General features: G+C 43.7%; 2 protein-coding genes across 6 annotated transcripts in view; one reads left to right on the top strand and one right to left on the bottom strand.

Moving 5' to 3' along the window:
- Window positions 1-27,990, top strand: part of LOC138971844 (one cut domain family member 2-like) — an 84,795-nt gene that overhangs the window by 18,000 nt on the left and 38,805 nt on the right. For 2 of the 4 annotated variants that reach the window (XM_070344675.1, XM_070344673.1), the window contains exon 2: window positions 23,375-23,443. The exons of the other annotated variants lie outside the window; for them this stretch is intronic. In XM_070344675.1, the coding sequence (XP_070200776.1) occupies window positions 23,375-23,443 (69 nt within the window). The remainder of the gene's footprint in view (window positions 1-23,374; window positions 23,444-27,990) is intronic. 4 annotated transcript variants of the gene reach the window in all.
- On the bottom strand, window positions 252-7,436 carry LOC138971843 (uncharacterized). Of its 2 annotated transcripts, XM_070344672.1 has the most exons (3): window positions 6,707-7,436; window positions 1,172-6,415; window positions 252-880 (listed from the first exon to the last, which is right to left on the bottom strand). In XM_070344672.1, exon 2 carries the CDS (start codon window positions 5,096-5,098, stop codon window positions 1,880-1,882), a length of 3,219 nt encoding a protein of 1,072 aa, XP_070200773.1. In that variant the 5' UTR covers window positions 5,099-6,415; window positions 6,707-7,436; the 3' UTR covers window positions 252-880; window positions 1,172-1,879. The 2 variants fall into 2 exon arrangements, with proteins under 2 accessions (XP_070200773.1, XP_070200772.1); XM_070344671.1 differs by lacking the exon at window positions 6,707-7,436 and having other exon boundaries at window positions 1,172-6,691.

Raw genomic sequence — 27,990 nt, 5'->3', positions numbered from 1 at the left:
CTGGCTTTCATTCAACTGAAAAAAGTTTGTTTACGGTTGGGTGTGAATTAAGAGACCATTTTAAAGACCACAAAAGAAAAACTTTGGTTGAAACAAGACGCCATCATGACCTGCTACCAATATTACCTCTGTTACTATTGCTGTGTGTGTGTTTATGTGTGTGTGTGTGTGTGTATGTGTGTGTGTGTGTGTGTGTGTGTGTGTCTTTGCCCCTCTATCTCTCTCTCTCTCTCTGTCAGACTCTCTCTCTCTCTCTCTCTCTCTCTCTCTCTGTCACGTTTCAATATATCACTTAAGGTGATTATGAACCGGTTAATTACTACTAATTAACTAACCACACCACGATCCACTCTCGCAGTCATACAATTAAATAGAGTCAACAAAAGTATAAGTTTCAGACGCCTGTTTATGTATAAACTCTCCACCTCCCTCGAGCCTTCACTCAAAATATGTTCCTTTTACGTTCTCAACACGTAAAAAACCAGTGTTCACTGACAAAATGCCAGTAGTATGTAGAAAATTATAGGAACACGCTGAACCCGTGTAAATATAGTTAAATGCGAATGTTCTGTTCGAAAAGCTCTAGTTCGTGCAGGTGTCACACACCCCACGTTGTCACTACTCCAATGAAATCATAGATACGAAAAGACAACGGTGGTCAACGGGGTGCGTACGACATGGTGCACTTAGCTTTATCTCTGCTGCTGCTGCTTAGCCGGTATGCTGGTTAGTCGGTTCGCTGGTTAGCCGGTCCGCTGGTTAGCCGGTTCGCTGGTTAGCCGGTCCGCTGGTTAGCGCAGCTTCAACAGTTCCCGCCAGAGTCAGCCGTGCAGATGTTACAGGAATGTAACGAAGCGAGGCGAACGAAACGAAGCGAAGGCTGCAAACAGAAAGCATCGGTGCACTAAACATGTCAGCTACCCCTCACCCACCACCTTAAAACATGTCATCTTTAAATATCTCATCGAGCACGTGGGCCTGCACAAAACGGACTTTTTACAACAACAAAACAGTCATTTTCCGTCCTTCTCTCCCTATCTGCAAAAACCATATACAGATTAGTATTTTAGCGTCACAGAGAGTAAATTATGCGCTAACCTGGAAAGAACAACAGAGAGTATTTCATTCCACAACACAGACTCATCAACAGCGTTAAATAATGATTTATTACCTCAAAAGCCTATGATTGTACTCTCAATGGAAGCAAAGTCCGCTTCCTCCCTGGACCAGCCTCTGTTCGTCAACAGTGACCAAAACCGTCCAGAACCCCTTGTCGAATCCTTATGCGAAAGCCATCGCCGACGAAGGAAAGTTGACGACTTGTCCTCAGCAAAATACGTGGCAGAGAGAAGAAATAACTCGTGGAAGTTCCCCTAGAGTGCCGAATATAATACTCGGTGAAAAACCATCATACTCTAGAAACTGTGTATACGATCCTTCCCCTTCTGCCGCTGGGTGTCAAGTGTGCCGTCCTTGAGTCTCTGACAGACCACCTAGCCAAATACACGTGACTGACCTTGTCACAAAACCAGTCCAGCTATACACAATTCTGCCTCCCAAGCAGAAAAAGACACGAGAAACTCAATCCCTGAAAATCCCGTGTGCGCTGTCAGCGAAAAACCGTCAGCCCTATGATAGCAGAAACCCGCACTGTGAAACTCGTGCGATACAAAACATCCGTGTTAAGCACTGTCAGCAAACTCTGCTGTGTCCAATATCACGCACAGGCGCTTTCTATCATAACCGACCAAGAACAGGCACTCCACTGAGTGACACTTTCTTGGTCTCTGTCACCCGATCGTGACACACCTCCCCTCTTCAAGACGAAACCTCGGTTTCGCTCACAGTCATGTTCTCCTCTACAGCCCGAGAGAGAAAGTCAGCTCCAACATTGTTGGCGCCCGGAATGACGCGTACCGTGAATTGGTACGGTTGGAGAATCAACGCCCAGCGCATAAGTCTGGCGTTTGCCAACCTTGCAACCTGAAGATATTGCAGAGGTTGATGGTCTGTTTCCAGACAGAAAGGTCGTCCTCAAGAACGAGCAACCCCTCGTTTCACCCCTGATAACTGCAACCTTCTCTGTCTTCTTGTCTTTGTTCTTCTGGTCTTTGTTCTTCTCCCCGTAGGCAGTCCTCTCTATGTAGGCGCGCAGCAGGTTGGCGTGGTACAGGCGTGCTTTCCCGTGCATCATGATCCTGTAGTCGTTCTGGCCCACCCTCGCTGTCACCTCAAAAGGTCCTTGCCACTGCAGTTGTAGCTTGTTGTGTTTGACAGGTAGAAGTAGCAACACCCGTTCTCCAATCTTGAAGCTGCGCGGCCGTGCCTTGCGGTCGAATCCTCGCGCATAACGCTGTGCTGCTCTTCCCAGGTTCTCTTGAGCCAGTTTGCAGGTCTCTTCAATCCTGTTCCTGAGTTCTACGATGTAGGTCGCTGTCGTCTGCACCTCCTCGTCAGCTTCTTCGTCTGTCCAAGCCTGACGCAGGATAGCCATGGGACCGCGTACCTGTCTGCCGTACAACAACTCAAATGGGGAAAAACCCAAGCTCTCCTGAGGAACCTCGCGGTATGCAAAAAGCAATGCTGGGATGTACCTGTCCCACGTGCGTGGTTTCTCCTGAGCTAGTTTCCTCAGCATGGTCTTCAAGGTGCCATTGAACCTTTCCACCAGTCCGTTGCACTGAGCATGGTAAGGAGTGGTGAAGTGCTGCTCCAGTGATAGCAGTCGTGCTGCTTCCGCCATCACTCCTCCCGTGAACTGCGTGCCTCTGTCGGTGAGTACCTCTGATGGAATTCCCAGCCGGGACCACATAGTAACCAGAGCCTCAGCTACTCGCGTGGCTTCAATCGATTTCAGAGGGATCGCCTCTGGGTATCGAGTAGCGTAGTCCACCATGGTCAAAATGTATCTGTTTCCGTCCTCAGACGCAGGCAAGATGGGCCCGATGATGTCCACTGCCACCCGACGAAAGGGTTCGTCGATGAGCGGCATCTTCTCCAAGGGGACCTTCCTCACCCTTCCTTTGGCCACCACCTTCTGGCACTTATCGCAGGACGCACAGAAACGTCGGACATCCGTGCAGATGCCTGGCCAGTAAAAGTGGCGCCAGACACGATCCGTGGTCTTCTTGGTGCCAAGATGACCTCCCAGAATCGAGTCGTGTGCCGTTGCCATGACACCCTCGCGAAACTCGCGAGGCACGACAACCTGTTTGAATGTACCCTCTTGGTTGCTGAACTCCCGGTAGAGCAACTTCTTGTCCCTGAGGAACCTTGACCTCCCATGCTTCCCGCTCAGCTTCACCTTCCCCGACTTCGCGTGCCCCCGAGGAGTAGCTAAGGTCGGGTCAGAATCCTGAGCCTTCGCGAGAAGCGCGGGGGTCACGTTCCCCAGGGCAGCTCGTGCAGCAGGTAGGGGTTTGAGAGGTTTGTCCTCTCGCTCCGCCTGTGCCCGCGTGAGCACTGAAATGACGTCGGGAGACCGATAAACGGGAACCTCCCTGGTGACGCCGTCCACAAACTGAACCCGGTTCCCAATGAGCAAGTCGCATGGAGGATCGTCCATGACGACGGCCACAATGGTTCCCGTGAACAACGGTGTTACGACCTTGATCACTGCCGTGTTCAAATCGTAAGCGTGAGATGCCTCGGCCATTCTCACCCTGATGCTGTCTCCTGTGTAGGCCATAGCTGGAACCAGACTCGCCCGAACCACTATCATGTCTGCCCCTGTGTCCCGCAGACCTTCGCCCCTCACTCCGTTAACGTAGACGTTGCAGTGGGGCTGGAAATGTTTCCTGGAGCACGGAACGCAGAGTTGTGGAATTGTGCATGAGCTCGTGACGTCCCTTAACTCCTCGCTGCCAACAAAGTGTACGCCCTTCTGGTCAGCCTGTCTCCTGTGGCAGTCCTTCTTCACGTGGCCCCGCTTGTTGCAGTAGTAACACTGGATGTCAGTTCTGGAACTTGATCCTTTGTGTCCCTGATCGTCCTTCCCGTCCTTGGGTCCTGAAGAACCTGAATTTCCCGATTTTCCCGGCCGTGAGCCTGAAGATTTGCCGGAGATCGCCTGGGCGTCCTCGTGTACTCTGATCCAGTCGGCTGCCTCCTGAGTAGTCTTTGGCTGGTGCTCCTGCACGAAGGTCACCACCTCAGGTCGCAGGCTGGACATCAGTTGTTCCATGACAATGAGGTCGGCAAGGTCGTCGACGGTCCAGTTCTTCTCGGCCATCTCCACCCAGCGCCGCAGGTAGAGATTAAGGCGTGCCACAAACTGATGACTCAGCTCGCCGCTCAGTCTCTTGCTGTTACGCAGACGTCGTCTGTAGGCTTCAGCAGTCAGGTTGAAGCGCTGGAGTAACGCCTTCTTTAGTGCCTGATAGTCTCTCGCCTCGTCGTCCTCCAAAGCGTTGTAGAGCTGCAATGCGCGTCCTTTCAAGCAGGTGCTAAGGCGGCTAGCCCACGTGGCCTCTTCCCACTTCTGGTCAGATGCAATGCGCTCAAACCGGCGTAAAAAGTCGTCGAGCTCGTCCTTGTCATCGTCGAACGTCGGCAGTCTCGTACGGTCGGCAACAAACGTCGGCGCGCTAGCCTGAGTAAGCGTACCCTTCTCTGCCTGTAGCTTAGCTAGTTCTAGCTGGAGTTCGCGATCCGCCTGTTTGTCCTGTCTGTCACGTTCGGCCTGTCGTTCGGCCTGTCGTTCCTGTCTCTCAAGTTCAGCCTGTTCTTTCTCTTTCCGTTCCTGTCTGTCTCGCTCTCTTTCTTGTCTGTCAAGTTCGGCCTGTCGTTCGGCCTGTCGCTCCCTTTCTTGTCTGTCTCGTTCATCTTTCTCTTTCCGTTCTTGTCTGTCACGTTCGTCTTTCTTTTCCTGTCTGTCACGTTCGTCTTTCTCTTTCTTGTCCTGTCTGTCCCGTTCGGCCTGTCGTTCTTGTCTGTCAAGCTCTTCTTTTCTCGTCTGTCGCTCTATGTCCTCCTTACGTTCTAACTCCTTGCGCTTAAGCAAACTACGCGCTCTAACGCGTGCGTCTCGCTCTGTCTGTTCCTCGCTACCAGGAGTCTCAAAAGTTAATCTCTTCGTAGGAGATCCCCCTGTAGCCATGGTTAGTTTAGCAAAGCTTTATCACAAAAGTAAGTCTAACGCAGCTATAGCTAGAACACGCGGTGATGAAAGCGGTGGATACAAAAATCCAGCAACCAGAAAATGCAGAAGAAAAATCCAAACGGTGTAGAACAAATCGCGTAGCCTACTTTATGGCTGCTTTTTGCGGTGAAACAAAGTGTTTCCCACAGCCGTGGCCTACTTTATCGGCTGCTTTTTGCGGTGAAACAGAGTGTCTCCCACAGCCTTGGTTAGGACAGAAGTCCTCGGACCCTTCCCCCCCAAAATTCCAACAAAGTCAAAATATGGAGAAAAATCCAAGTAAAACAAGACGGTAGAAATGTAACCTGTTACAGAATGCGAAACAACAATGTAGAGAAAACTGAGTAAAACGAACAACAAATCCGTTAACCCCGCTCAGCTCTCTGCAACGGAAAACTCTGAACGTACAACAACAAAGATTCACAAACAAAGGAAAGGGAAGTAATCACAGTTAGCGCATACAATAACTCACAAATTACAATTTACATTTCCTGCAAGATGTGAATCGCTTAAGGTGTGGTATATGATCAAAACTATACAAAAAAGGGTAGCACCAAGCAGAAAATAAGTCGAGCACTGACGAGATTATCTGCTCTTAGTTATCCTTAATTGGTGGGTCTTTATCAGTTGGAAATTAACTGAGTAGATCCCGGCTTGGCCCCCATGTGTCACGTTTCAATATATCACTTAAGGTGATTATGAACCGGTTAATTACTACTAATTAACTAACCACACCACGATCCACTCTCGCAGTCATACAATTAAATAGAGTCAACAAAAGTATAAGTTTCAGACGCCTGTTTATGTATAAACTCTCCACCTCCCTCGAGCCTTCACTCAAAATATGTTCCTTTTACGTTCTCAACACGTAAAAAACCAGTGTTCACTGACAAAATGCCAGTAGTATGTAGAAAATTATAGGAACACGCTGAACCCGTGTAAATATAGTTAAATGCGAATGTTCTGTTCGAAAAGCTCTAGTTCGTGCAGGTGTCACACACCCCACGTTGTCACTACTCCAATGAAATCATAGATACGAAAAGACAACGGTGGTCAACGGGGTGCGTACGACATGGTGCACTTAGCTTTATCTCTGCTGCTGCTGCTTAGCCGGTATGCTGGTTAGTCGGTTCGCTGGTTAGCCGGTCCGCTGGTTAGCCGGTTCGCTGGTTAGCCGGTCCGCTGGTTAGCGCAGCTTCAACAGTTCCCGCCAGAGTCAGCCGTGCAGATGTTACAGGAATGTAACGAAGCGAGGCGAACGAAACGAAGCGAAGGCTGCAAACAGAAAGCATCGGTGCACTAAACATGTCAGCTACCCCTCACCCACCACCTTAAAACATGTCATCTTTAAATATCTCATCGAGCACGTGGGCCTGCACAAAACGGACTTTTTACAACAACAAAACAGTCATTTTCCGTCCTTCTCTCCCTATCTGCAAAAACCATATACAGATTAGTATTTTAGCGTCACAGAGAGTAAATTATGCGCTAACCTGGAAAGAACAACAGAGAGTATTTCATTCCACAACACAGACTCATCAACAGCGTTAAATAATGATTTATTACCTCAAAAGCCTATGATTGTACTCTCAATGGAAGCAAAGTCCGCTTCCTCCCTGGACCAGCCTCTGTTCGTCAACAGTGACCAAAACCGTCCAGAACCCCTTGTCGAATCCTTATGCGAAAGCCATCGCCGACGAAGGAAAGTTGACGACTTGTCCTCAGCAAAATACGTGGCAGAGAGAAGAAATAACTCGTGGAAGTTCCCCTAGAGTGCCGAATATAATACTCGGTGAAAAACCATCATACTCTAGAAACTGTGTATACGATCCTTCCCCTTCTGCCGCTGGGTGTCAAGTGTGCCGTCCTTGAGTCTCTGACAGACCACCTAGCCAAATACACGTGACTGACCTTGTCACAAAACCAGTCCAGCTATACACAATTCTGCCTCCCAAGCAGAAAAAGACACGAGAAACTCAATCCCTGAAAATCCCGTGTGCGCTGTCAGCGAAAAACCGTCAGCCCTATGATAGCAGAAACCCGCACTGTGAAACTCGTGCGATACAAAACATCCGTGTTAAGCACTGTCAGCAAACTCTGCTGTGTCCAATATCACGCACAGGCGCTTTCTATCATAACCGACCAAGAACAGGCACTCCACTGAGTGACACTTTCTTGGTCTCTGTCACCCGATCGTGACACTCTCTCTCTCTCTCTCTCTCTCTCTCTCTCTGTGTATCAGACGTTCTTCATTGTGTTCTGTCACATAACTCACTTGGTTATCATGTACTAGACTTCATCTGTACTGTTCAGGTTACTGTAACGTATCACGTACCAATCATGAATATATCTGTTTCGTTTCGTTTTGTTTCGTTTTACTGAGTTTTTGTGTCTTTTAAGTTTAATATTTGCTTGTTTAATGACCTTATTTTTACACGTTGCTTGCAATTTGATTTTGATGTTAACGACAAGTATACATGTGTTTGTGTTGCGCTTCGTTTTGATTAATTTTCTTTGATGTGCTGGATGTTCTGTTTTCTTTTTGATTTTGCAGTGGCAGGAGCTGTTGCCATGGCTACCAGAATATTCTCTAAAATGTCTATAACTTCGGTCTGACGGGAAATGAGGTACAGCTTGACAAGTATCTCGCTCGAAGCCCTGTTCCAATACCCTTGTATTGCTATTGAAACACTTACTCCATACCGCTACTAGCTAACACTGATGATATGTCTTTGTTCTTGTTCCGTTGCATGACTGCCTCTTGCATATCTTTCCAAAAGGTTGCGAATTATTTTGGAAAATAGAAAATGAGTCGTTATCCATGTTCGGATTTTGGGGGTAATTTTGATTTTTGTTAAAATTGGACAATTTTCGGCATTTCAAAAATCATGTTAAATTTAAAGATATTTTAAGACTTTCATGTTCTACCAGTACAAAGAGTGATCATTCGAGAATACTGAAAAGTTCATTGGGTTATTAAAGTACATTTATCTATCTTCTTTTGTTTCTGGGAAAGGAGGTGCAGTAGTGGGTAACATTTTTAAAATTCTGAAGAGAACAAACTTCGGTTAATCCTGATTTTTGAGACTCTCCAATCCTAAGTTAGACTTAAGAAGTTAGTGTTTAAATGATCGTATCTTAAAATCAAGGGCAAATCTTGAGGCAGTCTTGAAACTGAACTTGGAAAAGAAACTGAATAATGAACATGTGTTGGGTTTTGTATTCCAGACGAATTAACCGGCTGTGCCTCTTACTAACTAACCGATATATAGTACGGGTGAAGTTTGAACGTAGAAATACTCACTTGGTTATGCTGGCCTTTAAACTTTCACCTCTGATGTACAGAGATAATACATCACTCTGATTGGCTGAATGCATCATCTTCATTTGCATCTTGTAACCATTACCATGGTGGCATGCATGTTTCAGCCTTTGCATACATTATAACATTTCATTGGACAGGTTAATTATCATCGGCAGAGTTTGTTGCTGCTAGTCATCAGCGGATCGTTCATCAATCATTACTTGCCATTGCCTGATGTTTTATTCTTGAATTTGAAATGATTCGATGATATTTGATATCCACCCCCCGGTCCACCCTTCTGCTTTACTGGTTATTCACGATGCCAATTAACATTGACAGAGTCATTAATTAACGACGTCTTCCAAAGCCGATTTTATCGCTTCTCTCCATTTTTTTTCTTTATTTTTTTTCGCAGTATACAACACAATGACTCATAGGTCTGAGTTTGTGCTGTCTTTAACCCTTATTCCACACCTTTGCGATTGACTCCTTCTGAACAACAATTAAAAAAAGCGAAAGTATGCCAGATTTGCTTTTCATTCGTCACCCTTTTAACAGTTTCTGGCTGCAGGTTTGGGAGAAGAAGAAAAAAGAAAAAAGAAGAATCATCCGCGAAAATCTCATTGAACTCCTATATATACCTCACCCTCCTTGGCATTGTGGTAATCTTACATTGTAAGTTTTCTTAATCACTGTTTGAACAAAGGAACATCACTGCATCATGGTGTAGAGAAATCTGCGGTGTGTATTGTTTGCAAAGCATGGTATTAAGCTATAGTTTAAATTATTATATAAACGAATTTCAGGTTATCAAATAACCGTTCCTTGCTTGCTCAACTTTACACAAAAGGTTAGAAAGTGTATCCTGTTACGGCTGTTTGATGCATTTTGCCTTTTCGAAGCATGGGTTTTTTATATTGTATTCTCTTGACTTTTGTCAATGCTTGACTTCAGTGTTATTATGAGATGGTAGTTCAGAAGTATGGTGGTGATGAAGATAAAGAGTTCTCAGATATCTATACAGTGAAATGGGATGCAGGTTTCGTGAAATAGCGTATTGATTGTTGCACGAGATGTTTGTTTGCTGAATTTGGGACGAGTCCATTTTTTCTTTGCTTGGTTTTTTTTACGTTTCTTTAAAAGAAAGAAGAGAAAACGTTATTTTTATTTTTATTTTTACAGTCGGTCCTCTCTCTCTCTCTCTCTCTCTCTCTCTCTCTCTCTCTCTCTCTCTCTCTCTCTCTCTCTCTCTCTCTCTCTCTCTCTCTCTCTCTCTCTCTCTCTCTCTCTCTCTCTCTCTCTCTCTCTCTTATAATTACCTGCATAGTATGCATTTGATTTCATGAATAACCACATATGTACTGCTCTTCATGCATCATCATCATCATCATCATCGTCATCTTTATCATCACGTGCTGAAGTTTTCCGACCTCCTTTTGTTGGTTAACTTTTTAATTTTTTACTGTTATCATTGTGTATCTGTACGTCCCAAGGACAGATTGTAAGAAAAGGCGTAGCCTTAAATCTTAATCCTTGTTAAATAAAGTTCAATTCAATTCAATTCAATTCATTTCAATTCTCTCTCTCTCTCTCTCTCTCTCTCTCTCTCTCTCTCTCTCTCTCTCTCTCTCTCTCTCTCTCTCTCTCTCTCTCTCTCTCTCTCTCTCTCTCTCTTATAGTTTTGTTCACGAAATTATGATGTTATGCATACTATCCATTGTCTTGCAGAGTTGAAGTACTACTGCATAGTATTCCATGAACATTTATAAACTACAATGTTTCATATAATGCACTTATGTACATAAACTTATACTGTTTTACTAATTATGTAAGTATGTAGTAGTAGTTATTATAGTAGATTTAGTCCCTCCTTAGGGCGAGGGCCAGATGCAAAAAAGTATACCAATGCTTATTCTGTTACCCTCGTAAAATAAAGAATTGTCATTGTCATTGTCTCTCTCTCTCTCTCTCTCTCTCTCTCTCTCTCTCTCTCTCTCTCTCTCTCTCTCTCTCTCTCTCTCTCTCTCTCTCTCTCTCTCTCTCTCTCTCTCTTTCGTTCCAAGATTTTCCCAAGAGAACAAAACTTTCTCGATTTAAAAAAAGGTAACAGCCTTGAAATGTACTCATGGGAGTTAGAATTACAGCCTCAAGGATGCATCTTGATAATAATGATATTGTGCTTTTCCTCTTCTGCGTTTGAGATTGTGTATACTAACATATAATTTTAGTTACCTTTATATGTTGTTGTTTTCAAAGTTACAAACGTAAATTTCATGAATATATGAAAAGAAATGAACCACTGTTTAAACCAATGTTAGGGGTTGAAATGATCTTAGACACTGATTAGCACTGAAGATGAAACAACAGGAACCTTGATAAGCATTACTGTTTTTTTTTAATGATTTGTAATGACTCTCGTATCAGAGAAATTGACAACAAAAACGCACTTCAGTTTCATTTCCTCACGTTCTTTGAAATTTTCTGTGCTGCCAGTTATTGTAAAGATAAGCTGAGGAGTGTCACGGTTTGCGATAATGAAACGAATAGCAATGTACCACTGACATACCTCCTGAGTTGCTTTCAACATGACAGTTTGCTTAATAGTGACTGACTGACTATTAGGGTTTAACGTCCTCTTAGACCAACTGGTCTATATTGGGACAGGTATTGGTAATACGTTGAAGATATGGTGTGATACTTTGATTCGAACAAGCCCGCTGTGGCTGTCTTCTTCGACACACCAGCATTGGGTTTGTCTCGTCAAAGTATCGAAAATACGATCATGATAATCAGAGACGAGAGATGATGCATGCGTGTCTTCGTGTTTTCCAAACCCTGAGACTTTCGCTGTGAACGTGGGATCTTTTTCGTGCGCATGTGTGCACACGGGGGTGTTCGGACACCGAAGAGAGTCTGCACAAAGTTGACTCCGAGAAATAAATCTCTCGCCGAACGTGGGGATCGAACCCACGCTGATAGCGACCAACTGGCTACAAAGCCAGCGCGCTACCAACTGAGCTACGTCCCCGCCCTTGCTTAATAGTAAGTGTGTGATACTGTCGTTAGTGAATTCGAGAGAAAACAAATGTGTTACTAAAACGAGAACTGTTATAATGTTGGAACGTTGGCCGTCTATCTCTTTTGGATGTCTTATTTCAGATTAACTCGATTTGACTATTATGCTCAGTAAGCTTGAAAGTACAGTCTAGATACTGAGTTTATTTGTTTGACTATTATGCTCAGTAAGCTTGAAAGTACAGTCTAGATACTGAGTTTATTTGTTTGACTATTATGCTCAGTAAGCTTGAAAGTACAGTCTAGATACTGAGTTTATTTTGTTTGACCAGTTCGAGTAGGTTGTTTTGGTTGCATGAAAGGATCACTGTAGATTGTCCCAAACCCTGAAGCTATAACTGTCATTGGATTACATATTTCACCATTATGCAGTGAGTCTTCATCTTAGTTTATGCCCTATCTCTTTGCCTTCACATGCAGAGCTGTCGAAAACTGCATGATAGGAATGTTATTTGAAAAAAACACAAGAAAAACTAACTGCTCTCAATATATTTCATGCAGTTAGCTTTGATATTTGGAGTTATGGAACTGCACAAACTTTGTATACTTGAAATTAAGGGAATTTGAATGTGATTGTTATTCACGTGTGCTGTGATTGTTATTCACGTGTGCTGTGATCTTGGTTTCAAGGTAATAAAATAAGATAGTTGCGCCAGCACAATTAGTTCTTACAGAATAAACCTTGCAGAAGATAATGTGTTGAATTCTAAGAAAATAGCTGTAAATGAAAATGTCACAGTTTTGTTGACGTCACAACACACTCGTATTATACCGTTCTGCAAATGGTAATATCACGATAGCGCTACAGCTCGCAAATTTACTGTAGTAATTACTTCGTGTCGTTAATCATTTCAGGGAAATAGTTATTATACGAAACCGCTTCATCCACGGCGATTGTTTTGTTCCCTATGTTTCCCAACCGAATCAACTTATTCTCTAGAGATGACCCCATTGTTCACCTTTGTCATGGCTTGTTCGCTCAGGTTTGTCACGACGGCTGTTTAGTATTAAATCTCGAGGACTTCGCCAGTGATGGTGAAAAGTATGCTGTTTTCAATGGACGACGTCGGAGCAAGCAAAAAGGTTGGGGGGTAGTCCCTGGGGGTATAATTATGGCCAGCATACTGCTCCTCAGGCCATCATTTGTGGGCGTAAACAAGCTGTTACTTGATAGAATAGTGTCGTAGTTGGCTCACGAAGTGTAGCCTATGCGATCGTAACTTTGTCTGTCTGTGCGTTTGTGCGTTTGTGCGTGTGTGTGCGTGTGTGTGTGTGTTTGTGCGTGTGTATGTCTGTGGTAGAAACTTTAACATTTCCGAGTCTATGTGTGAGTGGTTATCCAAGACTATGGATAAAGCTCGCATAAGATTACGTCACGGTCAAAAGTGTTTGACGTCAATTAATGCATCATGACGGCATGCCTCCCTGTAGTCTTTCTCTCTCGCGTGGTGTGTGTGGTCTCGGTCATTGTTATTTTGAGCGGGCCGAGACTATTTGGCAGTCGTGTCCCTGTAAGTAGGCTACATGCAGACAGACAGATCTAGATCTAGTGTCTCTCTTTCTTGCACAGTGTCACCTAAGCTTACTGTGTGTGTGGGTGTGTATGTGTGACGGAGTGATTGAGTTTGTGTTACTGTTTGTCTATTTCTTACGTGAGCCTTGAAGGCTTCGCCTCTTGTTTTTATGTAGGATTGGTGGGTAAAGGGTATGCGTTGCCTTTACATACAACATTAACGATAAACAAGATCTTTGCACTCAGAGACTAACGAGCTCAATGCCTTTGTTGTCCGTGAACGACACACCTTTGTTATAGATGACACCAAGCACTGTAGCGGTGACAGAAAACATGTATTGAAAATACGTTTATTGTGGATCATTCTAGGAATCCTTCCGTTTTGTTGCGTGGGTAGATTGACATAAATAGACAGTTTTCAAGACGAGTATTTGGTTTTGAATAAAAAGTAACGAAACAGTAATCTATATCAAAAGTTATTTGGACATTGTTTGCCTCTACACTCGGATATCCCTCCTTCACAAAAGTGGACAGCCGAAAAAAACAGAATAACGGGGCGAACAGTAGTCGTGTTAAAGCAGTAGTCGTGTTAAAGCAGTAGTCGTGTTAAAGCAGTAGTTGTGTTAAAGCAGTAGTCGTGTTAAAACGTTCATGCACCAAGCCTACTTACTTCAAACATGAGTATTGGCCAGTGCCAATTGCTTTGTTGTATGATGCGACAGAAACTCGTTCAGGGTTAGTCAGGTACAATCTAAGTATTATTTTTTCCATTTACTCTATTTGTAGAAAATCCACCACGCACAACATACCGTAAACACATATTCCCCGCACCTGTACAGGAGTTACTATAACACTACTCACCAAAGCTGTTTAATTATGAGTAATTATAACAATACTCACTCCAAGAACACCCCCCGCTTTTTCCGTTGTTAATTAACCACCCCAAACACTTTTGTCATACATAGTTATCACACGAAAGCGTACTAACGCTACGACTCCCAGAAGGGACTCTTGTTTGATTGGTCCTGGCCAAGTTTTGTCATCAGGGTTGTGTGTTGACATTCCTGACTTGCAGAGGGTGAAGCGGGACGCAGAGAGAGAAGTCGTTGGGACGTTAAAGTGATATGGAGGTCTCCCTTTTGCGTACTTCGGAGCGGTGTCACGTGATACGCAGAAATGGGTTGGAGGGCAAGAAGCGGAACGGCTAGTAGCGTTAGTGCGCCGCTCGATGATTCGGGAGTGTTTTAATTGAATAATGTCAAAATCAGGAACAAAAACGGTCGACCAGCCAAAAGAGAAGTACATTACATCATTGAGTGACGTTGCTAAAGTGCGATACTTGGAGAAATTGACCGAAGCTCTTTAGTTTCAGATTACATATAATTTCTGCTTCAGTGTGTGTGCATGAGTTTTCATTTTGTTATTATTCAAGAACTTGTAGTTCTATTTCTAACTTTGTATATTTATGTGTGAAGCTCTTTAGTTTTAGATTACCTATTATTTCTGCTTCAGTGTGTGTGAGTTTTCATTTCATTGTTATTCGAGAAATGGTATTTCTAACTTTGTATGTTTATGTTTGGAGAAGCGATTCTTTTTTCCTTTTTGGGATCAAGTCTGGTGTCTGCTTTAGTGCTTACTTTGATATTACCTTAGAACATTTATTGTGAACCTGTAAATGTGTAATGTGTGTGTGTGTTTTTTGTTCTTCTTTTTTATTTTTTCTATTTCGTTTTACTTTAGTGCTGCTGAAGACAGTAACTAAACATTTCCCTGAATTCAGTGTTACGTGTTTTTTGTTTTTAATTTTTATATATATGTTGACAATGACAGTTCAGTTAAATAAAGCGTTGAACACATTATATGTATTTTAATTTTTACCAATCTGTCACTCTGTGAATGTGAAGCTGGTGTGAGTGTGATATTTAACACATTACTTTTGATTTGTACCTAATCTCTGCCTTTGTTAGCTCCAGTAGGTGTGTTTTCAACAGTTTTGTTAAATTTTGTGAAACGTCACTGTTTTGAGACAAACCAGACACATATTTTTCCGTTTAGGACAGCTGGGCTCAACATATTAACTTTGTTGACTAAACAAAGGAGCCATTACACAGATACACACTCATTCTGACAATCACTCACCAGATTCTTCACAATTAAGAAATGTCTCAGATAAGACACACGCAAGCTTTAAAAAAAAAAGTCTTAAGAACAAAAACGTTACTGCAACAACAATGTATTTATTAGTTCTTACTAAAATCACATGCTTCAATAAAAAAAAAGCATAAACTGTACAGACATGCTAACCAGCACTGATTAAGGCACACACTTGGAGTCAAAAAGCTATGGCATCAACATAAGCAGTGTTGAATCTGTTTCAAATTGCACACTTCAGTCAAAAAGCTATGGCATCAACATATGCAGTGTTGAATCTGTTTCAAATTGCACACTTCAGTCAAAAATCACATGTCTGACAATGAGTGAATTAGTGTTTCCAATCAATGAACAGTAACTGTTTACATAGAAAAACTGACAAAAAAGTGAGAAAAAAAGAAAAGAACTGTACACACACACACTTGGCATCAGATCTCAAAATCAAATAAGGCCTAAAAAAAAAATAGGTGTGGTTACGGTAACCCGACCTTCCCTATTTTTAGGGGCCGATCCTATAACTTTTTATTACATTTGTCAAAAAAGAAAAAAAACAAAAAACAAACCAGTGCAAAAAACGCAATGAAAGCGAAAGCGCCCGAGTCGCACACTTATTTCCCTGTCAAGTAGGTTTAATTTGTACACATTAGAAAAAAAAGTTAAAAAAAAAAAAGTGATTGCCTACCTACCTACCCTATTTTTTTTGGCTATGTTACCGTAACCACACCTATTTTTTTTTTGGCCTAAGGAATAGTGTTGAGTCTTGAAAATGCTTTGAATTATACACACTTGAGCCAGGAAGCAAAAAAAGGAACTACACTCATGCCAGCCAGCACAAGTCATACAGATACTGTACACAAGTCAAATCAATACTGTGTTTCAGGTTTGGCATCCACATAAACAGTTTTGTTTCTGTTTTAAATCACACACTTGTCAATAAACTATACAGACATGCTAACCAGCATTGATTAAGGCACACACTTGAGTCAAAAAGCTATGGCATTAACATAAGCAGTGTTGAATCTTGTTTCAAACTGCACATTTCAGTCAAAAAGCGAGTGAATCGGTGTTTCAATCATTAGCAAAATTAATACTGCTGTTGAGGTTTGGAATCAATGAACAACAACTGTTCACACATCAATACTGTCAAAGTGTAAAAAGAAAAGAACTGTACATGCACCCACATACTAAGCATCATATCTCAAGATCAAATAAGGAACAGTGTTGAGCCCTTGAAAATGTTTTCAATAATACACACTTCAGTCAGAAAGCAAAAACAAAAAAGTAACTACACACATTCCTGCCAGCACAAATCATATAGATACATAAGTAAAATTAATACTGTTTTTCTGGTTTGGCATCCACAGAAGTTATGTTTATGTTTTTCCTGTTGATTTTTTTCAGCCACGCTCTCCTTCTTTTCTCCAGTAAATCGTGTTCCTCACTCCAGCGTCGACTTTCGGAATTCTGAAAAATGCAAGAGCATTTTCCTTGTTGCTTCGGCTTGTGCAACCGATTATGCAACAAGTATTCACCATCTTGAATAAAATTTAGCCAAATCGTCGACGCAAATACGGAATCGCCGCAGCGAAACTTCGCGATCGGCACCACGCTTCCATGTTTTCGCTAAGCGGCGCGGTGGCTTCTTGCCCTCCAAGCCCCGGTGCGCACGAAGTGATGACGTCAATAGGGAGACCTCCATTGACTGGCGAGCTCTTCAGGGACACAGGAACCAGCACGTGCTTGATGCTACACACTATTGACCGCCACCCTGGGACAGCGAGAGATCTAGGTCAAAACAAACAGGCACAAATCAAAGTCTGCTCGACTCATGCTGTGGCGGCCATCAAGTTAACCGATCCTGTAAGAGAGATTATCAATGGGATTTAGAGACAGTGAGTTTCAACTGAGTGAGGGGATTGACACTTAACAGGGTGTTGATTTGTTTAGATTTTAATTTTTTTGTGGGGGGTGTGATCTGTCACAAATTAAGGTCTGCTCAGTTGATGCCACGGCCATTAAGTTAACCGATCCTGTGAAAGAGATTATGAATTGGATTTGAAAAAGCAAGATTCTACTGAGTAAGGGGATGGATATTTAAATGGGTGTAAATGTTTAGGGGTGGGGGGGGGGGGAAGGAGGGCTTGTCATCTAAATCAAAACAAATAGCCACAAATCAAGGTCTCTTCAGCCGATGCTTTGATCCTTACTGAATCTATAGGAGAGGTTATGGATAGGGTTTACAAACAGACGGGTCTGGTTGAGCGAAGAGATGGAGGCTAGGTGTGTATGTTGTCAAAACAAATAGCCACAAATCAAGGTCTGCGCAACTAATGCTGTGGTGACCATTACGTTAATTGTACCTGCGAGAGAGACTATGAATGTGATTTAGTGACAGAAGGAGTTGGTTGAGTGGGGGATGGAAACTACCGCACGGTATATGTGGGAGTGGGAACTGGGCGTAGGGCGTATGTACTCGTCACCAAAATAACCAGCTACAAATCGTTTGCTGATGCTGTGGCCATTAGATGAAGCTGCAAGAAAGAAACATTACTATCAATGAATTGGGTTGAGAAACAGTGAGATTTGGTTGACTGAAGCTATTGAAACTGAGTGTGTATGGGACATATATGTGGGAATGTTGATTGGACTTTGTAATTGCAGAGTCAAACAAACAACCTCAAATCAAGTTCAGCTCAGCTGCTGCCGTGGCCATCAACTGAGCCTGTAAGAGAGATTATGAATAGGGTAAAGAGACAGAACGATATGGATGATTGAGGGGATGGCAGCTAGATGTGTAAGTTTGAGGGAGAATGGGGGGGGGGGTGGTGTTTAGATTAATCTGGGTCATAACATACAACCACAAATCAAGTCTGCTGAGCTGATGTTATGGCCATTAACTCAGCGTGTAAGAGAGATTACAATCACGGGGATTTAAACGAATTACAGGCACTAATGTGAATTTGAATGAATGAGTGAATAGAAATGGAGTAGAGACAGGGTAGGCTGGGGGTTCTTGTGGAGCCTTCCTTCATTGTGAAAGATTTTCGTGTCAACAAAAAGTTCGACCAGAAAAGCTATCCAGAGGACAGGATGTGACGTCATGCTCTTTGCCTCACCCACACAAAACACTCTGTTCTTACTTCCCGAAATGGACGATTGTTAGCACAGAATATTCAGTAACATTTTCAGACCGTGCAACATTGATTTTACTGCCAAAGGTTCACGCACAGCGCACTGTAGTGCAATGCTAAATCTGTAATAAGGAACCGGAAGTTAGAATTGTCAGCGCACATTTGCGTCATCCGCGTTCGTTTTCATTGTAATAAAAATGGAAAAGTAGTTCCCAGGTCTGAACGAAGCAGATGACCTGTTCAAAGTTATGACAGTTTTTGAAAGAATGGAATTACAAATATTTGGAATATTGGAACAGAGCAAACAGAAATTCATTCTTCAGTTTGAAGCAAAATTGGAATATAAAAAGAGGATGAAAAGAGGAGATTTGAATGGGCACGATCGACGAATTACGCACAGGAAATTCACCTAATGAAGAAGATTTGTGTATGAGAAATCGCCTCCGTAAAAGACGATTTGCGTGCAGGAAACGCCTCTTCTTCTGCCAGGGAAGGAATGCTGTAAACAACACTCTCAAGTTATCCAGATATAGTTTTCCCTTTCTTACTCTCAAGTGATTTGCAAGCTTCGAGAGCCTGAAAATAGCAATTGCTGGAAGGCAAAGAGAGCGTGGAGACGCGTGCTAGCGTACTCGCCCTTGTTTGTATTTTCCAGCTACTTTCTAGGACAGAAAAGCTGACATCGGTAATGATGTCAGACTGCACTCTTATGTACGTGTGGAGCAGGCAAACGACACTGTAGTAGGCCTATATATGGGCGGTAAGCGTGGTATGTTTTCATGACTCGAAAGGGCTCTGTCTCTAAGAGTAAAAGTCACTTTGCATGAGATGATCGTATTTTTGTAGGCACTATGGGGATAAGGATTAAGGGAGTTTGGGAGAAAGGGAGCAGTATAAGCCAAACCCCAAAATAGACTTCTGACGGTAATGAACAAGCTACACTAAAGCATCCCTGAGGGACGCAGGCTTTCCCGCTTAAAAAAAAAGGCAGTTGCTGGGTTCCATCTTGGGACCTATTCCCAAACCGATCGATAGCGTTCAAGTGTTGAGACTGTTAGCTTTAGCTTGCATCGCTCTGGCTTAAAACCTTGTTGTCTTGCTGTCGTTTCGTTTTCTTGTTCGGCGCGAGGCGAGGTGGTGTATTGGTATTGGCTGTGTCAACTGGGGTTAGTAGTGCGAGGTGTGTTCTGTGCGGGAGTAGGAGGAGGAGGGCGGGAAAAAAGAGGTTGTGTATCAACAACTAAATGGCAAAACCTCCTGCTAATGATTTCTGATTTTGTTTAATTATAGTTTTTGGTGTGTGTGTGTGAGTGTGTGTGTGTGTGTGTGTGTGTGTGTGTGTGTGTGTGTGTGTGTGTGTGTGTGTAATAACACGATGTGTTTGGAGCTGAGGTTTCCGAAATGTTGTTCTAGTGGACTGCATTTTGGTCACAGATTAATGTGTTCACTTAGGGCTTGTAGTTAGTTGAGGTCGGTGTATTTTGAGTAGAAAGCAAAGAGAAGGACACAGTCCATGATGCAACTGTTGTCCTGTTGAAATCAGGATGAAGATACGAAAGCCCCTGGAGCACATTTTTGATTAGTGCTTTTGTGAACAAGAAACAATTGACAAGTGGCTCTATCCCATCACCCCCCTTCCCTCCGTCGCGATATAACCTTGAACGGTTGAAAACGACGTTAAACACCAAATAAAAAAAGAAAAGAGAGATGAAGATACGACGGAGTAGGCCCTACTTGTTAAGAGTAAATATTTCGCACTGAAGAGAGTTGTGGCGATTTGAATATGATCTGTTATAGCGTGTTTCTTCACAGTTTCTCCGAACGTTTTCCCTGGGATCATTTACTTTATTTTGTTCAAGTTTGTTTGGTAAAAAAAGAAACAAAAAAGTTTGTGAACGTAATCCGGTTCACGTTAAAATAATCCGCACAGTAAATTCGCAGTTGGAACCAATAAGTGTCCAACTGGGCTTCATATTTTCCTAGCTTCCTGTACGCCTCGACTAAATTTAGATCCTTTTTATTTTGTTACTTCCTTTTTCTTTCGTTGTCCACTTTCAGTCGACTGACGTCGAGAGCCGTTAGAACGAGGTTTACATGAATTATGCAAGATGCCAAGGGAAGGGCTGGCAGCAGTGCGGGGGTGTCTGTGAGAGAGCCAGAATAAAAACAAGAGGGAGGGGGGGGATTCAAGAAAACATAACAGCAAGTGAATAGAGAAAAGACAACATTGATATTGAATGAACGACTGAAAGCGACAATGACGGGAGGATTTGGGACACACGCAAACACACGCAGAAACAGACAGGCACACACACACACACACACACACACACACACACACACACACACACACACACACACACACAAGCAGACAGAGTCGAAACTTGACAGACAATTCATATCATCGCATCAAAACTCAAAAGTTATTTCTGGAAGACCCGATTCCTGACCGCCAGACAGGAGACCAGCGACTAGAGGGAGGAAGGGGGTGGGGTTCGGGGCTCATGACCGACACTTCATTTCCTGCATTGACGAGGTCCCTGACCCGCCCACCCCTGGGTCATCTCCCTTTATTTACCAAACCCTCTGAGTCTCGGTTCCTCAGACCTCTGGTGACTCTTCTTTTCCTTGAAGTTTCAGCACAACCAGTTTTGATCTTTGAGCTGAATCATTGCATTTCCGAAGTCAACCCGTGTCACTATTTTTGGCTCACGTAAGTGTAGCCTATGCGATCGTAACTTTGTCTGTCTGTGCGTGCGTGCGTGCGTCTGTGCGTGTGTATGTCTGTGGTAGAAACTCTAACATTTGAAGACGTCACATTACATTGACGTCACATTATGACGTAAGAGGGTTAGACGTCACGCGAAGGAAGTACTGACAGTCTCGGTCATTATTATTTTGAGCGCGCCGAGACTAGTTGGCAGTCGTGTCCTTGTAACATGCAGACAGACAGATCTAGATCTAGTGTCTCGCTTTCTTGCACAGTTTCACCTATGCTCTTTCTGTGTGTGTGTGTGTGTGTGTGTGTGTGTGTGTGTGTGTGACGGAGTGATTGAGTTTGTGTTACTGTTTGTCGATTTCTTACGTGAGCCTTGATGGCTTCGCCTCTTGTTTCTTGTGTGTTGTCTACAAAGTAGTTATTTACGTCCTAAAATTGGGTACAATGACATGACACACATCGGTTACCTCCTTTAACAAAAATCGGAAATATTTGAAGACTTTGCGGAACATTTTATCTGTTGGAACTGGGATGTAAGCATTTTGCATTGCCAAAGGAAAAGGTTTCTCTTTCGTAATGGCTTTTCTCAACTTGATGCTTGCAGTGCTTAATATACAGTATGACTCGTTTAGCCCAACCCGATTCCTGACTGACTATTAGGGTTTAACGTCCTCTTAGACCAACTGGTCTATATTGGGACAGGTATTGGTAATACGCTGAAGATATGGTGTGATACTTTGATTCGAACAAGCCCGCTGTGGCTGTCTTCTTCGACACACCAGCATTGGGTTTGTCTCGTCAAAGTATCGAAATACGATCATGATAATCAGAGACGAGAGATGATGCATTAGTGTCTTCGTGTTTTCCAAGCCCTGAGACTTTCGCTGTGAACGTGGGATCTTTTTCGTGCGCATGTGTGCACACGGGGGTGTTCGGACACCGAAGAGAGTCTGCACAAAGTTGACTCCGAGAAATAAATCTCTCGCCGAACGTGGGGATCGAATCCACGCTGAGTAGCGACTACAAAGCCAGCGCTACCAACTGAGCTACGTCCCCGCCCAAACCCGATTCCTGTCTCACCGTACCGGGGCATTTCACTTGGCTCGTTGTCTCCATTGTCCTTCAAGTCATGCACCAATGTCTGAATTTGATGGAAATGAGGGGAGGGGTACACACTTTTACGGAGACAAAAGTGAAGGAAAAATGTTTTAAGAGATATTGTGTTGTTGCTTTCAACAAGAATTTGTGTTGGCATCGTCCATGACAGTTCAGTTGTTGTAGAACGGTTGGCGCAGCGCTTTGGGACACTCGTCCTTGCGGAGGCGAAGAGTATCTGGGGGGACTGTGTAATGTTATCTTGTCGCGGAGTCCCTTGTTCCCCGCCCCCCCCCCCCCCCCCCTCGGAAACCTCCAGCCCCCAGTCCCCAGCCCTTTCTCTCCCCCTTGCCATCTGGTTAATGTTTCAGGAATGTGTGATGTTGCTTGTTTGCTGTACAAAGAGAGGATCCTGTACTGGGGAAAACGACACGAATCCTGTGTGAACAGGAGTTTTTTGTTTCTCCCTCTTTCTTCTTCCACTCTCTGTAGTATTTTTGGTGATGGGCACTTGTAGGCTAGAATTGTGTTGGTATCGTAGGCTGCTTTTTGAGGCATTGGCATTCATGTTTAGTGTTTGCGTGCGTGTACATGTGCATTCTGTGGGAGTGGTAGTTGAGATGAAGTGTGCACGCACAGTATGATTTCAATTGTTCTGAAAGTTCACGCTCAGTTGCACTCGGAAGGAGTTAGTTTCAATTTATTTAGAATTTGGCAAGGTTCAGTACTCTGTCGCGTATGTAACTGCATACGATGTGGGCTTTGGCATTCCATCCGTTAGTGGATGCGGATCAACATTTTTGCCTAAAGAAAATTTCAGATTTGAGAGAAGTGCATTCATTTGTTGATAAAGTGTGTGGATTTTTAGTTACACTTTCTGTTTCAAAATCAATTTACAGTATAGTTCATTTGGCTCACATTGTTTGGAGAAGTCTAGTTTAAAACACTAGATTTAAACGGATAAGGTAAATTCAATATGAAATGACGAATCGTTGGAAAGATTTTTTTCTTATGTTAACTTCTCCTTTTTCATGACAGCAAGATGTCTTCAAAGAAATATCTCTCGAATATCTCTAACGGACTAATGCGAAGGTTATGAGACGTTGTATTGGAGAATTGTCACACAGGTAGTAGTAGTAATAGTGAATGTCTGGCACTGAACAGCCAAGTTCTGGCTCCCAGGGCCGGCCGACAGTGGTGCTTTGTGAGAGAACTAAGAGAGATTTTTTTCCTTTATTTGTTCCAGTCCAGTGGAGCAGACTGGACGCAAAGAATGGTGGCATGGACAACTCGAACAATCTCCCTTACGATAATAGTAAGCTGTCTTTTCTTTCCAATCCTTCTTTCTTTCCTCCTTCTCCCTGTACGATTAAAGCGGCGTCTTGATCAATTGCCTGTCAAAGAGTTGCTGGTAAGTTGAACGCGTCACAGTAGCGTGTATCAAAGCGCCGGTCGATCGAAGTATCCTCTCCTTTATCCTTTCTGTAGTATTACTGCGCTGAGGATAAAGCCTGTCATTAATTGGGCGAAGTATCCTCTTCTTTATCCTTTCTGTAGTATTACTGCGCTGAGGATAAAGCCTGTCATTAATTGGGCGAAGTATCCTCTTCTTTATCCTTTCTGTAGTATTACTGCGCTGAGGATAAAGCCTGTCATTAATTGGGCGAAGTATCCTCTTCTTTATCCTTTCTGTAGTATTACTGCGCTGAGGATAAAGCCTGTCATTAATTGGGCGAAGTATCCTCTTCTTTATCCTTTCTGTAGTATTACTGCGCTGAGGATAAAGCCTGTCATTAATTGGGCGAAGTATCCTCTCCTTTATCCTTTCTGTAGTATTACTGCGCTGAGGATAAAGCCTGTCATTAATTGGGCGAAGTTTGCAATGCCACACAGAGCTTTAGCACTGAGTTGTCGGTGAAAGACTTCGTGAAGCCGACTTCGGGCTCAATTAGGGACTGCATTGAAGTGGCGTCTTGATTAAGTGGCGTCTTGATTAAGTGGTTTTTGCCAGTCAAAGAGTTGCTGGTAAGTTGAACGCGTCACAGTAGCGTGTATCAAAGCGCCGGTCGATCGAATTGTCCTACTCCTTTATCCCTTCTGTAATATTACTGCGCTGAGGATAAGGGAGCAGGAAACGTCGATCACCACAGTAAGGATAAAGGAGTAAGATACTTCGACCGACCGGCGTTTTGATACAGGATACTGTGGAATGTATTGGCGCCAGGTCAGCTACTTTAAATTGGACACCAGAACTTCCTTTTAAGAAAACTGTCCTGGGGTCATTGTCGCGCGACGAGCAGCGTGACTTGCAACTCTTGATCACAAACCATACCTTCCTTCCCGTGAAGCATAAACAACCGCGTTCACCACCACAGACCACCACAGACCACCCCACCACAGACCACCACAGACCACCACAGACCCCTCCAGGACTGCAGAATGAACACAAGCCTCTCTCCACTTGTGCACGTGCAACAAATAAACAGCACAGCGTCTTTCTTTTACAGAGTGGGGAATTTTTGCTGAATGCATTTTGCAGATTGACATCGGTGTCAGTTACGAAATTATATATTTCAGCTAGAACTGTCCACTGTGCACAGAAAGTAGCCATGTTGATTGTTGCTGTGTGTCCAAGTGGTCTGATGCTCTCATTCCGTGTACGAGCCTGGACAGACCTATCGTGATGGACAAAGTGGTCTGATGCTCTCATTCCGTGTACGAGCCTGGACAGACCTATCGTGATGGACAAAGTGGTCTGATGCTCTCATTCTGTGTACGAGCCTGGACAGACCTATCGTGATGGACAAAGTGGTCTGATGCTCTCATTCCGTGTACGAGCCTGGACAGACCTATCGTGATGGACAAAGTGGTCTGATGCTCTCATTCCGTGTACGAGCCTGGACAGACCTATCGTGATGGACAAAGTGGTCTGATGCTCTCATTCCATGTGCGAGCCTGGACAGACCTATCGTGATGGACAAAGTGGTCTGATGCTCTCATTCCATGTGCGAGCCTGGACAGACCTATCGTGATGGACAAAGTGGTCTGATGCTCTCATTCTGTGTACGAGCCTGGACAGACCTATCGTGATGGACAAAGTGGTCTGATGCTCTCATTCCGTGTACGAGCCTGGACAGACCTATCGTGATGGACAAAGTGGTCTGATGCTCTCATTCCGTGTACGAGCCTGGACAGACCTATCGTGATGGACAAAATGGTCTGGATACGAGAAGGAAGGGTTGCTTTTAAGACGTACCTTTACCCTCTTCTTTTTCACTTCTTCCCAGTGGTCTCTGTAGGTCTGCATGTGAACAGTGTAGACTGTAACATCCTAATTCAGTCTTCAACCTTCCACCGTGTTTCAAAAACTCTTCTTTCGCTTGTCTTGACCTACTTAGTACAAGATATTCCCAATGTTGCACGTGCACAGTTCAAAACTGTTTCTGCACAACTCTTTGTACTATAATTAGTGCGACGAAGATTCGTTGTTGAACTAACTCTCCTTAGATATCTGTGTGTGTGTGTGTGTGTGTGTGTGTGTGTGTGTGTGCGCGCGCGTGTGCGTGTGTGCAAGAGAGAGAGAGAGAGAGAGAGAGAGAGAGAGAGAGAGAGAGAGAGAGTTTTTGTTGCCAGTAGTAGGTTATACATACGGGATAGAAAGCCATTATGCATAGACTGGGTTTCCCACCTCTTTGCAATTCACACATGGTTCTGTGCTAGCGACATCTGTTGTCGGGGCGCGTTCCTATCTAACACTGCTTTAGTAATGATGACATTTACAAACCTGCATTGTTATGTGCAGTGATGTGTTCAGTTGAAAACAGTGTGTGTGTGTGTGTGTGTGTGTGTGTGTGTGTGTGTGTGTGTGTGTGTGTGTGTGTGTGTGTGAGTGGTTGTGGCTGTGTGTGCGTGTGTATTTCTGTCTTGACTGTTGGTTGTATTAAGGCGTTTGTGCGTGCATTTTCGCTTTTGTTGAAGTGTAAGCAGGTGCGTCTGTGTGAATGTGCGAATACCTGCACCGAACAAGAGTCGCGCTCTGTTTTCATCCGTATTCATGTCGAGGTTTTTTTATTTTTAGAAATGTACATTCTGTTCCCGTGTTTCACAGTCACTATAAAGCGTCGCAGCTATACATATTATTGTTATTTTGTTCTGTTCATCTGAACAGTGCGTAGAGCACAGTTGGTGTTAGAAAGAGAAGCCATCTGTTGCAATAGAAAATGATTGGAAGCAACAGACACAAAGCTCACCCACTGTTCTATTCTGTTAACAAATGCATTTTACCCCCCGCGGGTTAGGGGGAAGAATTTACCCGATGCTCCCCAGCATGTCGTAAGAGGCGACTATCGGATTCTGTTTCTCCTTTTACCCTTGTTAAGTGTTTCTTGTATAGAATATAGTCAATTTTTGTACAGATTTTAGTCAAGCAGTATGTAAGAAATGTTAAGTCCTTTGTACTGGAAACTTGCATTCTCCCAGTAAGGTCATATATTATACTACGTTGCAAGCCCCTGGAGCAAATTTTTGATTGGTGCTTATGTGAACAAGAAACAATTGACAAGTGGCTCTATCCCATCTCCCCCCCCTCCCCCCTTTCCCCGTCGCGATATAACCTTCGTGGTTGAAAACGACATTAAACACCAAATAAAGAAAGAAAGATAGACATTTCGCTCAGATTTCTAAACCTTCACGTAACACTGAGTTAAATGGGCCACAGATTTCAACAGATTTTGACAATGGAACTAAACCTTTGATACGGCTTCACGTATTATTCTAGAACCATCTTTGACAGAAATGCACTGATAAAGAGATAGACATTTACCAACATGATTCTAAACTTGCACATTATACGGGTTACATTGATCACTTAATGATAGCATCTGTATTGGAATAAAGCAGTTAACCTTGGTCTGTTTTGTAAACAAAGGCACTGATATATTGACATTTGCACATAATTCTTAATTATTCGCTTCATAAAGGTTTAAATGAGCAGTTGCCATCAGTTTTAACAATATCTGTATTGGGAATCTGGGGCTAACCTTGAATCGTTACTGCATGGTTACGGCCAGGTTCATCTTGTAGCTCTTATAGTGCGTAGTGCGTATAGTAGTACGAGTAGGCTGAAGACTGTTGTAGTGAAGTGTGCGCGGAATTGTTGTGCTCATTCTCTCTCCGGCGTGTGTGTCTGTTTGTGTGCGTGCGTGCGTGTGCATGTGTATCCGATGCGACATGTATTTTTCTAATGAGGTCCTTTCTATTTTACTTTGGAGTGGTGTCAGGGATGTGGTGTTGGGGATGTGGTGTTAGGGATGTGGTGTTAGGGATGTGGTGTTGGGGATGTGGTGTTGGGGATGTGGTGTTGGGGATGTGGTGTTAGGGATGTGGTGTTGGGGATGTGGTGTTAGGGATGGGGTGTTAGGGATGGGGTGTTAGGGATGGGGTGTTAGGGATGTGGTGGTGTTAGGGATGGGATGTTAGGGATGTGGTGGTGTTAGGGATGTGGTGGTGTTAGGGATGGGGTGTTAGGGATGGGGTGTTAGGGATGGGGTGTTAGGGATGGGGTGTTAGGGATGTGGTGGTGTTAGGGATGTGGTGGTGTTAGGGATGGGGTGCTAGGGATGGGGTGGTGTTAGGGATGGGGTGGTGTTAGGGATGGGGTGGTGTTAGGGATGGGGTAGTGTTAGGGATGGGGTAGTGTTAGGGATGGGGTGTTAGGGATGGGGTGTTAGGGATGGGGTGTTAGGGATGGGGTGTTAGGGATGGGGTGTTAGGGATGTGGTGGTGTTAGGGATGGGGTGTTAGGGATGGGGTGTTAGGGATGGGGTGTTAGGGATGTGGTGGTGTTAAGGATGGGGTGTTAGG

This window comes from Littorina saxatilis, linkage group LG7 (genome assembly GCF_037325665.1).
Source record: "Littorina saxatilis isolate snail1 linkage group LG7, US_GU_Lsax_2.0, whole genome shotgun sequence".
Classification (NCBI taxonomy): Eukaryota; Metazoa; Mollusca; class Gastropoda; order Littorinimorpha; family Littorinidae; genus Littorina; species Littorina saxatilis.
The sequence above is the reverse complement of the archived record's forward strand: the minus strand, read 5'-3'. Positions and strand labels throughout refer to the sequence as shown.